The sequence below is a fragment of the Oncorhynchus nerka genome, linkage group LG11, assembly GCF_034236695.1.
Source record: "Oncorhynchus nerka isolate Pitt River linkage group LG11, Oner_Uvic_2.0, whole genome shotgun sequence".
NCBI classification, from domain to species: Eukaryota; Metazoa; Chordata; class Actinopteri; order Salmoniformes; family Salmonidae; genus Oncorhynchus; species Oncorhynchus nerka.
The window spans coordinates 12,121,421-12,133,889 of record NC_088406.1 but is presented as its reverse complement, the minus strand read 5'-3'; the positions used below and the strand labels follow the sequence as shown (position 1 = coordinate 12,133,889).

At 43.9% G+C, this 12,469-nt stretch overlaps 1 protein-coding gene across 1 annotated transcript in view; it reads left to right on the top strand.

Moving 5' to 3' along the window:
• Positions 1-12,469, top strand: part of plch1 (phospholipase C, eta 1) — a 183,717-nt gene that overhangs the window by 147,801 nt on the left and 23,447 nt on the right. The window contains 7 exon segments of the mRNA XM_065024227.1: positions 6,554-6,616; positions 7,605-7,699; positions 8,704-8,801; positions 9,138-9,317; positions 11,467-11,574; positions 11,716-11,840; positions 11,967-12,051. Of these exon segments, the coding sequence (XP_064880299.1) occupies positions 6,554-6,616; positions 7,605-7,699; positions 8,704-8,801; positions 9,138-9,317; positions 11,467-11,574; positions 11,716-11,840; positions 11,967-12,051 (754 nt within the window).

The following is a 12,469-nucleotide window of genomic DNA, read 5'->3' as shown; positions in this document are numbered from 1 at the left end:
TCTCTCAATTCAATTCAATTCAAGGGCTTTATTGGCATGGGAAACACGTGTTAACATTGCCAAAGCAAGTGAGGTAGATAATATATAAAGTGAAATAAACAATACAAATTAACAGTAAACATTACACATACAGAAGTTTCAAAACAATAAAGACATTACAAATGTCATATTATAAATATACAGTGTTTTAACAATGTACAAATGGTTAAAGGACACAAGATAAAATAAATAAGCATAAATATGGGTTGTATTTACAATGGTGTTTGTTCTTCACTAGTTGCCCTTTTCTCGTGGCAATAGGTCACAAATCTTGCTGCTGTGCTGGCACACTGTGGAATTTCACCCAGTAGATATGAGAGTTGATGGATCTGTGTAATCTGAGGGAAATATGTCTCTCTAATATGGTCATACATTGGGCAGGAGGTTTGGAAGTGCAGCTCAGTTTCCACCTTATTTTGTGGGCAGTGTGCACATAGCCTGTCTTCTCTTGAGAGCCATGTCTACCTACGGCGGCCTTTCTCAATAGCAAGGGTATACTCATTGAGTCTGTACATAGTCAAAGCTCTCCTTAATTTTGGGTCAGTCACAGTGGACAGGTATTCTGCCGCTGTGTACTCTCTGTTCAGCGCCAAATAGCATTCTAGTTTGCTCTGTTTTTTTGTTAATTCTTTCCAATGTGTCAAGTAATTATCTTTTTGTTTTCTCATGATTTGGTTGGGTCTAATTGTGATGCTGTCCTGGGGCTCTGTAGGGTGTGTTTGTGTTTGCGAACAGAGCCCCAGGACCAGCTTGCTTAGGGGACTCTTCTCCAGGTTCATCTCTCTGTAGGTGATGGCTTTGTTATGGAAGGTTTGGGAATCGCTTCCTTTTAGGTGGTTGTAGAATTTAACAGCTCTTTTCTGGATTTAGATAATTAGTGGGTATCGGCCTATTTCTGCTCTGTATGCATTATTTGGTGTTCTACGTTGTACACGGAGGATATTTTTGCCGAATTCTGCATGCAGAGTCTCAATTTGGTGTTTGTCCCATTTTGTGAAGTCTTGGTTGGTGAGCGGACCCCAGACCTCACAACCATAAAGGGCAATGGGCTCTATGACTCATTCAAGTATTTTTTGCCAAATCCTAATTGGTATGTTGAAATTTACGTTCCTTTTGAGGACATAGAATGCCCTTCTTGCCTTGTCTCTCAGATCGTTCACAGCTTTGTGGAAGTTACCTGTGGCACTGATGTTTAGGCCAAGGTATGTGTAGTTTTTTTGTGTGCTCTAGGGCAACAGTGTCTAGATGGAATTTGTATTTGTGGTCCTGGTGACTGGACCTTTTTTGGAACACCATTATTTTGGTCTTACTGAGATTTACTGTCAGGGCCCAGGTCTGACAGAATCTGTGCATAAGATCTAGGTGCTGCTGTAGGCCCTCCTTGGTTGGTGACAGAAGCACCAGATCATCAGCAAACAGCAGACATTTGACTTCGGATTCTAGTAGGGTGAGGCCAGGTGCTGCAGACTTTTCTAGTGCCCGCGCCAGTTCGTTGATATATATGTTGAAGAGTCTGGGGCTTAAGCTGCATCCCTGTCTCACCCCACGACCCTGTTTGAAGAAATGTGTGTGTTTTTTGCCAATTTTAACCGCACACTTGTTGTTTGTGTACATGGATTTTATAATGTCGTATGTTTTACCCCCAACACCACTTTCCATCAGTTTGTATAGCAGACCCTCATGCCAAATTGAGTCGAAGGCTTTTTTTAAATCAACAAAGCATGAGAAGACTTTGCATTTGTTTTGGTTTGTTTGGTTGTCAATTAGGGTGTGCAGGGTGAATACATGGTCTGTTGTATGGTAATTTGGTAAAAAGCCAATTTGACATTTGCTCAGTACATTGTTTTCATTGAGGAAATGTACAAGTCTGCTGTTAATGATAATGCAGAGGATTTTCCCAAGGTTACTGTTGACGCATATTCCACGGTAGTTATTGGGGTCAAATTTGTCTCCACTTTTGTGGATTGGGGTGATCAGTCCTTCGTTCCAAATATTGGGGAAGATGCCAGAGCTAAGGATGATGTTAAAGAGTTTTAGTATAGCCAATTGGAATTTGTTGTCTGTATATTTGATCATTTCATTGAGGATACCATCAACACCACAGGCCTTTTTGGGTTGGAGGGTTTTTATTTTGTCCTGTAACTCATTCAATGTATTTGGAGAATCCAGTGGTTTCTGGTAGTCTTTAATAGTTGATTCTAAGATCTGTATTTGATCATGTATATGTTTTTGCTCTTTATTCTTTGTTATAGAGCCAAAAAGATTGGAGAAGTGGTTTACCCATACATCTCAATTTTTAATAGATAATTCTTCGTGTTGTTGTTTGTTTAGTGTTTTCCAATTTTCCCAGAAGTGGTTAGAGTCTATGGATTCTTCAATTACATTGAGCTGATTTCTGACATGCTGTTCCTTCTTTTTCCGTAGTGTATTTCTGTATTGTTTTAGTGATTCACCATAGTGAAGGCGTAGACTCAGGTTTTCCGGGTCTCTATGTTTTTGGTTGGACAGGTTTCTCAATTTCTTTCTTAGATTTTTACATTCTTCATCAAACCATTTGTCATTGTTGTTCATTTTCTTCGGTTTTCTATTTGAGATTTTGAGATTTTTTAGATTTGATAGGGAAGCTGAGAGGTCAAATATACTGTTAAGATTTTCTGCTGCCAAGTTTATACCTTCACTATTACAGTGGAACGTTTTACCCAGGAAATTGTCTAAAAGGGATTGAATTTGTTGTTGCCTAATTGTTTTTTGGTAGGTTTCCAAACTGCATTCCTTCCATCTAAAGCATTTCTTAATGTTACTCAGTTCCTTTGGCTTTGATGCCTCATGATTGAGTATTGCTCTGATGAGCTATATGTGTACCTACCATAGGAGTCCCCTCGAAGCCTACCATTGACTATGTACATACCCAGCGTGCGACAGAGTTGTTGAGTATGTTGTCATAGTTGTGCCTATGGGGGCATATGTGGGAGGGAATGCTGTCTCCTCCAGGCAGGTGTTTGTCCCCCTGTGTGCTGAGGGTGTCAGGTTCTTGTCCGGTTCTGGCATTTAGGTCGCCACAGACTAGTACATTTCCCTGTGCCTGGAAATGATTGATTTCCCCCTCCAGGATGGAGAAGCTGTCTTCATTAAAGTATGGGGATTCTAGTGGGGGGATATAGGTAGCACACAGGAGGACATTTTTCTCTGTTAAGATAATTTCCTTTTGAATTTCTAGCCAAATGTAGAATGTTCCTGTTTTGATTAATTTAATGAAGTGAGTTAGGTCTGCTCTATACCAAATTAGCATACCCCCTGTAATTAGAGTCCCTTCCCTGTTTCACACCTGGTAGTTTGGTGGATGGGACTACCAGCTCTCTGTAACCTAGAGGGCAACCAGTGGGTCCGTCTCCTCTATACCAGGTTTCTTGCCGGATGACAATGTCTGTATTACCGATTTCTTTGGTGAAGTCCGGGTTCCTGCTCTTTAGGCCAAAGGCAGATGACCTCAGGCCTTGGATATTCCAGGATGATATAGTGAAGGCTTTTTGTTCCATAGAGTGTCCAATGTTGTTGGTCGTGGTTTGGCCTCAGGCCAGTAAGTGTGAGCAGAGCCTGCTGAGCATCTGGTACATGCCATTGGCTTGGGCGAGTGTGAGAGTGGGGGTTGGGACTGTTTGCCTGCTCACTACCTGGGCATATGTGTGGCTTCCATGTTGAGGCCCTCTTTGCGGGGGTGGGGTGCATGGGGTGGGCAGGAGTGGCATAGGTCTGATCTGAGGGGGCCTAATTGGGGTGTGGGCATGGTTGACGTGGGGGGGGTGTTGATTGGTTGGGGTGGGGGTGTGGATGTGTCTGGGGGTGCTGTGGTCTGGATGTAATTCCTCTTGGCGTGGGTCCTCTATGTGTAGGTCCAGGGGGGGGTCCTGCAGGTCTGGGAGGGTGTCTCGCTAGTCTGGGTGGGGTGTCTATTGAGCTGTTGCTCCTGTGTGATGTGTTGGGGATACGTTTGAGAGCGATGTCCTTTAAGGTTCGGGCAAAGGTGGGCACTGCTGCCTTGTAGAGGTGGACCTGGTCATAGAGGCTGTTCAAGTCCAGGGTGGAGTGGTGGGCCAGGAAAACATTTGGTTTTGAGGCACAGTCACGGGAAATACATGCGTTTACCCGCTGTATTGAGGCAGGGTGGAAGTCTCTTCGTGGTAGCAGGGTGGAGATAAATATGCATATTATTGATACCATTTGAAAGGAAACACTTTGAAGTTTGTGGAAATGTGAAATTAATGTCGGAGAATATAACACATTAGATCTGGTAAAAGAGAATACAATGAAAAACATGCATCTTTGAAATGCAAGAGAAAGGCCATACTTTCAGATAGGAGTCTAGGTATCATGATGTTGGCCACCAGATGGAACCAGTGTGTGTACAAAGTTTCAGACTAATCCAGCGAAGATTTACATTACTGCACAATATGTTGTAGTAAATCTGGCAGGTGTTTGCCAAAATCTGCCGAATTGGTCAATTGTTCAGGTACTGAACTATAGATAACATACAAAAATGCTATTGTAATATATATTTTTTAGTTTACACACTCCCAGAAATGTCATACATGACGGATCATTAGTTTATACACTAACTTTCACAAATCTAGATGGCCGGGCGGGGTGGGAGTGGAGCCAGAGACAGAAGTGGGGTCAAACTGTAGAACCCAGTTTCTACATCAAATCAAAGTTTATTTGTCACGTGCGCCGAATACACGCGAATACACGGCACACGTGACAAATAAACTTTGGTTAGCCAATGTGCGGGAGCACAGGTTGGTCGGGCCATTTAGGTAGTATGTACATGAATGTATAGTTAAAGTGACTATGCATATAAGATAAACAGAGAGTAGCAGCAGCGTAAAATAGGGGTTGGGGGGGTTAGGGACACACACAATGCAAATAGTCCGCATAACCATTTGGTTACCTGTTCAGGAGTCTTATGGCTTGGGGGTAAAAACTGTTGAGAAGCCTTTTTATCTGAGACTTGGCACTCCGGTACTGCTTGCCATGCGGTAGTAGAGAGAACAGTCTATGACTGGGGTGGCTGGGGTCTTTGAGAGTTTTTATGGCCTTCCTCTGACACCGCCTGGTGTAGAGGTCCTGGATGGCAGGCAGCTTAGCCCCAGTGATGTACTGGGCCGTACTCACTACCCTTTGTAGTGCCTTGCAGTCAGAGGCCTGAGCAATTGCCGTACCAGGCAGTGATGCAACCAGTCAGGATGCTCTCGATGTTGCAGCTGTAGAACCTTTTGAGGATGTCAGGCCCCATGCCAAATCTGTTTAGTTTCCTGAGGGAGAATAGGCTTTGTCGTGCCCTCTTCGCGACTGTCTTGGTGTGTTTGGACCAATCTAGTTTGTTGTTGATGTGGACACCAAGGAATTTGAAGCTCTCAACCTGCTCCACTACAGCCCCGTCGATGAGAATGGGGACGTGCTCGGTGCTCCGTTTCCTGTAGTCCACAATCATCTCCTTAGTCTTGGTTACGTTGAGGGATAGGTTGTTATTCTGGCACCACCCGACCAGGTCTCTGACCGCCACCCTACAGGCTGTCTCGTCGTTGTCGGTGAACAGGCCTGTTGTGTCGTCAGCAAACTTAATGATGGTGTTGGAGTCGTGCCTGGCCATGCAGTCGTGGGTGAACAGGGAGTACAGCCTGGGGAGCTACATTTGAACATAAAAATGTATTTTATCAAACAAAACTATGCTACATGTTATCTCTGGGACCCTCAGGATGACAAGTCAGAACAAGATTACTGAATGTAAGTACATTATTTACCTTCAGAGGTGAATGTATCAAACCAGTTTCTATGATAAAAGTGTTTTGTTGTTGTGCACTCTCCTCAAACAATAACATGGTATTTTCTCACTGTAATAGCTACTGTAAATTGTACACTACTGTTAGATTAACACGAATTTCAGCTTTCTGCCCATGTCAGACATGTCTATGTCCCGGAAAGTTGGCTGTTATATACAACGTCATTCTAGTTACATTAGCGCACATTTACATCAACCGTCCCGGTTTACCGACACCTATCGTGTAGAGAGTTTTGTTTGGCTTGTCATTTTTTGGAGATGTGTGTGTGTTTGTTTGCTGTTGGCCTGCATCAACCGTCCCGGTTTACCGACACCCATCGCGTAGAGGTTTAAGAAGTGCGGTTTGGCGTATAATTTCTTTTGGAGGACACATGACTCGACATTCACCTCTCCCGAGCCCGGTGGGGAGTTGCAGGATAAAATAAAAAATCTAGATATAATGGTGTGTACAGCAGTAGTTTTACAGGACGGTGTGTGTATAGACAGTATATGAATATAAAAGGTGTGTACTGCAGTAGTTTTACAGGACGGTGTGTGTATAGACAGTATATGAATATAAAAGGTGTGTACTGCAGTAGTTTTACAGGACGGTGTGTGTATAGACAGTATATGAATATAAAAGGTGTGTACTGCACTAGTCTCTCAGCTCATCTTGTCTATTTTTTTTTGTGCCTCTAGAATCCCAAAGAGGGATTTAAAAAATCCCAAAGTCGATCATTCATCAGCAACATCAAGCAAAAGGTGAGATCATCTCTGCTCTTTCACTATCATCTTTGTCCGTTACAGACATCAAGATGTTCTACTCCGATGGACATGTCTCTATTGCTTGTCAAATATCTTTGTCCACAATGTCCAGATCGTAACTCAGCAATGTTTGTAGTGTCTCAGGTCTGCCAATGGGAAAAGTCATTTCTATTTCAAACTAAACCATTGGTTTTCTAGTGATGGCGAGCCTTAGAAGTCAGGATAATGATCTATTGACACAGGGTCCAGTTTGTGAGGCTGAAGGATGCCCTGCTAACTGTCTGTCTGTCTGTTTCTTTTCCTTGAAGAGCACTACTCATGTCTCATCTCCCTCTCTCTTACATTGGTCCAGTCTGTCTGTCTGTCTAAATGTCGGACTGCTAAATGTCAGACTGCTAAACCTCAGAGCGCTAAATGTCAGAGCGCTAAATGTCAGAGCGCTAAAATTCAGACTGCTAAATGTCAGAGCGCTAAATGTCAGAGCGCTAAATGTCAGACTGCTAAATGTCAGAGCGCTAAATGTCAGACTGCTAAATGTCAGAGCGCTAAATGCCAGACTGCTAAATGTCAGACTGCTAAATGTCAGACTGCTAAATGTCAGACTGCTAAACGTCAGAGCGCTAAATGTCAGAGCGCTAAATGTCAGAGCGCTAAATGTCAGAGCGCTAAATGCCAGAGCGCTAAATGTCAGAGTGCTAAATGTCAGACTGCTAAATGTCAGACTGCTAATCGTCAGAGCGCTAAATGTCAGAGCGCTAAATGTCAGAGCACTAAACGCTAAATGTCAGAGCGCTAAACGTCAGAGCGCTAAATGTCAGAGCGCTAAATGTCAGACTGCTAAATGTCAGACCTCTAAATGTAGGACAATGACTACTACATGTATGGGCATGGGCAATGCTAATGGGAAGTATCTGAAAATGTGTGTGTGTGTGTGTGTGTGTGTGTGTGTCTGTGGGTGTGTGTGTATGTTCCCCTCCTCCTGCAGAGACACTCTAAATCCAGGCTGAAGTCCCAGAGTACCGATGGAGAGGAGGAAGGACAGGAGACCTCTGGGAAAGAGGCGGGAGGACAGATCACCAGGTCAGCTCTCAATGGCTCTCTTGTCATACTGACTGACCCATGCTCATTGCTGACTCCCACCTTGAGATTTGCATGGAGATCTCAAACATGCACACATAAATCATGTGTTATGTCATAGTGAAACTACATGCATGGATTTTAAATTAGGATTAGTGAGTTAGGTACTTCTGTTCTGTCAGCTCAAATCCTGCTTTACCTGACAGAACAGCAAGCTGCAGCATTGAGCAACTTCCACTCATGTATTTGAAGGGCCCTAAACCCTTTATACGCGCCCTTAATCTTCTTTGAAGTGCCCTAAGTGTCTATTTATTGACCGTAACCAGACTTTGAAGTGCCCTGTCTGTGTGTGTCCCATCTTCTTCTAATAGTCGATCACGTGTTTGTAAAGTGTGAAAGTGTGAATTTACATTATGTACGTGTCTTCAGGAATAGTTAAGATGGATGTAAGCTCTTCCTGTGTGTGTGTGTGTGTGTGTGTGTGTGTGTGTGTGTGTGTGCTGTTGGCCTGCCTCCATATCCCTTTAGTGTGTCAATGCAAGCTGTTTGATCTGGATTGTATTATGTATTTCCCAGTGATGCTTTTCCCTGTGGGTGTGTAAACTGTGATGCCCTTCTCTGTGGAGTGTAAACTGTGATTCTGTGGAGTGTAAACGGTGATTCTGTGGAGTGTAAACTGTGATTCTGTGGAGTGTAAACTGTGATTCTGTGGAGTGTAAACTGTGATTCTGTGGAGTGTAAACGGTGATTCTGTGGAGTGTAAACTGTGATTCTGTGGAGTGTAAACTGTGATTCTGTGAGGTGTAAACTGTGATTCTGTGAGGTGTAAACTGTGATTCTGTGGAGTGTAAACTGTCACTTTGATGGACACTCCACTTTACTTCACATGCTGTTGTCTCAATTCTATCCATTCTACTCTTTCTTTATCCATTCTGCTCTATGCCTCTTCCTCCATTCTACCTCTCCTTCCTCGTTCATACTCTTTCTGTGGTTTCATCTTGCTGTAGGGGAGGGAGGAACAGGAAGACGATGAAGCTGAGTAGAGATCTGTCAGACCTGGTTGTTTTCACTAACTCTGTGGCCTCTCAGGAGGGACTGGACGACAGTAAGAAAACACACACTCTTAAAGACATTATCTCTCTCTGCTAAGCCCTTAACCAATCCAAAAACAATCCCCATCCCACCCATCAGGCTCTCTCGCTATCCCTATCTCCCCTCTCATTGCCACTCCCACACCCTCTCTCTCTTTCACTCTATCCCTCCATCTCGTCCTCTTCCCCACCCTATTCAGTCTCTCTGTCTCTCTCTCTCTCTCCCTATTCTCCTTCTCTCACTTCCATACCCTCTCTCTCTTTCATTCATCCATCTCATTTTACATTCATTGCTCAGCCCTTTCCTCTCCTCATTTCCTCTCTCATCCCTCTCTCCTTTCGTCTGTCAGGTACTCCTGGGAATGTTCTGTCGTTCAGTGAGACTCGTGCCCAGCAGCTAGTGAACCACAGAGCTGAGCGCTTCCTGTGTTTCAACCAGCGACAGCTGTCTAGAATCTACCCCTCAGCCTACCGTATAGACTCGTCCAACTTCAACCCTCAGCTCTACTGGAATGTGGGCTGTCAGCTGGGTAAGAAACATCACGTCTGAACAATCTTATTGTCATGTTTTGCGGATACTTGTTAAGTTTTAAAAAATGGCATTAAATATTTTTATAAAAATAAACAAATACAAAAAAATACTGTATATATCTCTGCCCAGCCATCTACCTCCTCCAGTCCTCATCCTCTCTCTCTCTCCCAGTCCTCCTCTCTCTCTCTCTCTCTCTCTCTCTCTCTCTCTCTCCCCCAGTCCTCCTCTCTCTCTCTCTCTCTCTCTCCTCCAGTCCTCCTCTCAATTCAATTTTTCAATTCAAGGGCTTTATTGGCATGGGAAACATGTGTTAACATTGCCAAAGCAAGTGAGGTAGACAACATACAAAGTGAATATATAAGGTGAAAAACAACAAAAATGAACAGTAAACATTACACATACAGAAGTTTCAAAACAGTAAAGACATTACAAATATTATTATATTTATACAATGTACAAATAGTTAAAGGACACAATATAAAATAAATAAGCATAAATATGGGTTGTATTTACAATGGTGTTTGTTCTTCACTGGTTGCCCTTTTCTCGTGGCAACAGGTCACACATCTTGCTGCTGTGATGGCACACTGTGGAATTTCACCCAGTAGATATGGGAGTTTTTCAAAATTGGATTTGTTTTCGAATTCTTTGTGGATCTGGGGGAAATATGTATCTCTAATATGGTCATACATTGGGCAGGAGGTTAGGAAGTGCAGCTCAGTTTCCACCTCATTTTGTGGGCAGTGAGCACATAGCCTGTCTTCTCTTGAGAGCCATGTCTGCCTACGGCGGCCTTTCTCAATAGCAAGGCTATGCTCACTGAGTCTGTACATAGCCAAAGCTTTCTTTAAGTTTGAGTCAGTCACAGTGGTCAGGTATTCTGCCACGGTGTACTCTCTGTTTAGGGACAAATAGCATTCTAGTTTGCTCTGTTTTTTGTTAATTCTTTCCAATGTGTCAAGTAAATATGTTTTGTTTTCTCATGATTTGGTTGGGTCTAATTGTGTTACTGTCCTGGCGCTCTGTGGGGTGTGATTGTGTTTGTGAACAGAGCCCCAGGACCAGCTTGCTTAGGGGACTCTTCTACAGGTTAATTTCTATGTAGGTGATTTGTTCTGGAAGGTTTGGGATTCACTTCCTTTTAGGTAGTTGTAGAATTGAATGGCTCTTTTCTGGATTTTGATAATTAGCGGGTATCAGCCTAATTCTGCTCTGCATGCATTATTTGGTGTTTTACGTTGTACACAGAGGATATTTTTGCATACAGGGTCTCCATTTGGTGTTTGCCCCATTTTGTGAATTTTTGGTTGGTGAGAGGACCCCAGAACTCACAACCAGTAAGGGTAATGGGCTCTATAACTGATGAAAATAATTTTTAGCCAGATCCTAATTGCCCTATCTACCCCCTGTCTCTCTCTCTCTCTCTCTCTCTCTCTGTACTCCCCAGTCCTCTAGACTGCCCCCCCTCTCTCTCTCTCTCTCTCTCTCAATTCAATTCAATTCAATTCAAAGGACTCGAAATACACAATAAAAAATTAACAGTACACATTACACTCACAAAAGTTCCAAAGGAATAGAGACATTTCAAATGTCATATTATGTCTATATACAGTGTTGTAACAATGGTGTTTGTTCTTCACTGGTTTCCCTTTTCTTGTGGCAAAAGGTCCCACATATTTCTGCTGTGATGGCCCACTGTCTCTCTCTTTCTCTCTCGCTCTTTCTCTCTCTCTTTCTCCTACTGTAAACAAGAGTTTGAGGAGAATAAGTTCTGATTGCCAGGTCCCATTGAGGACCTTTGACCTCTACTCCTCTCCTTTTCTGTGTTTTCCTCCTAATCCCTTAACACCGTGCGTTGCCACGTTCATTGAGCTCAAATTTCTTGTGTTGTTCAGACCAGACTGACCATCAGTGGAAGTGGAACACATTCTCTGTCTGTCTGTCTGTCTGTCTGTCTGTCTGTCTGTCTGTCTGTCTGTCTGTCTGTCTGTCTGTCTGTCTGTCTGTCTGTCTGTCTGTCTGTCTGTCTGTCTGTCTGTCTGTCTGTCTGTGATTTCAGCCATATTCTCCACCACGCCTCCCTGTTCCCATGGACACACAGACAGATGAACAGACCGATAAATGTGTCCTAAATGTGTATTCCTCAGTGGCTCTGAACTACCAGACAGAGGGTCGGATGATGCAGCTGAACAGAGCCAAGTTCATGGTGAACGGTGACTGTGGCTATGCCCTCAAACCTCCACCCATGTGTAAAGGTACTGATACACACACACACACACACACACACACACACACACACACACACAGAGAGAGAGATGAGGAGTTGATGTGATTCTAGACTATTGAGGATGCATTCTGTCGTAGGACTGTTCTGATTGGTTGTTTTACTCCTTCAGGCTCGTTCAACCCGTTCAGTGACGACCCCCTCCCTGCCTACCCCAAGAAACAGCTGGTGTTGAAGATCATCAGTGGACAGCAGCTTCCCAAACCACCAGACTCTATGTTGGGGGACCGAGGAGAGGTACACACACAGCATAATGGATAGTTTGCTCAATAATCTCTTCGGCTTATAAACGTGTTGTCATCTGTTAGCATAGTGTTGCTAAGCTCCAATGCTGCTGTAACTCTGTTCCCTTTTCTGCTTCAGATCATTGACCCGTTTGTAGAGGTGGAGATCATCGGCCTGCCAGTGGACTGCTGCAAGGAGCAGACTCGAGTAGTGGACGACAACGGTAACACACACACACATGCACACGCACACTATACAATTTATCATACAGACACTTCACTCATCCATAGAACCATATATGACATTCAGTCAAGTCATCTCTGCACCATGTCATGGATCAGTGCCTCCACACAGTGATCTAATAGTACCACCACCACCTCCAGACATCCATAACCTTTCCCTCCTCTCTCTTTCTTTCTTCTCTCTCTCTCTCTCTCTCTCTCTCTCTCTCTCTCTCTCTCGCTCTCTCTCCCTGCTGAACCCTCCTCTCTCTCCTCCTGCTGAACCCTCCCCTCCCTCTCTCCTCCTGCTGAACCCTCCTCTCTCTGAACCCTCCTGCTGAGCCCTCCTCTCTCTCCTCCTGCTGAGCCCCTCCTCCTCTCTCCTCTCCTGCTGAGCCCTCCTCTCTCTCCCTGCTGAGC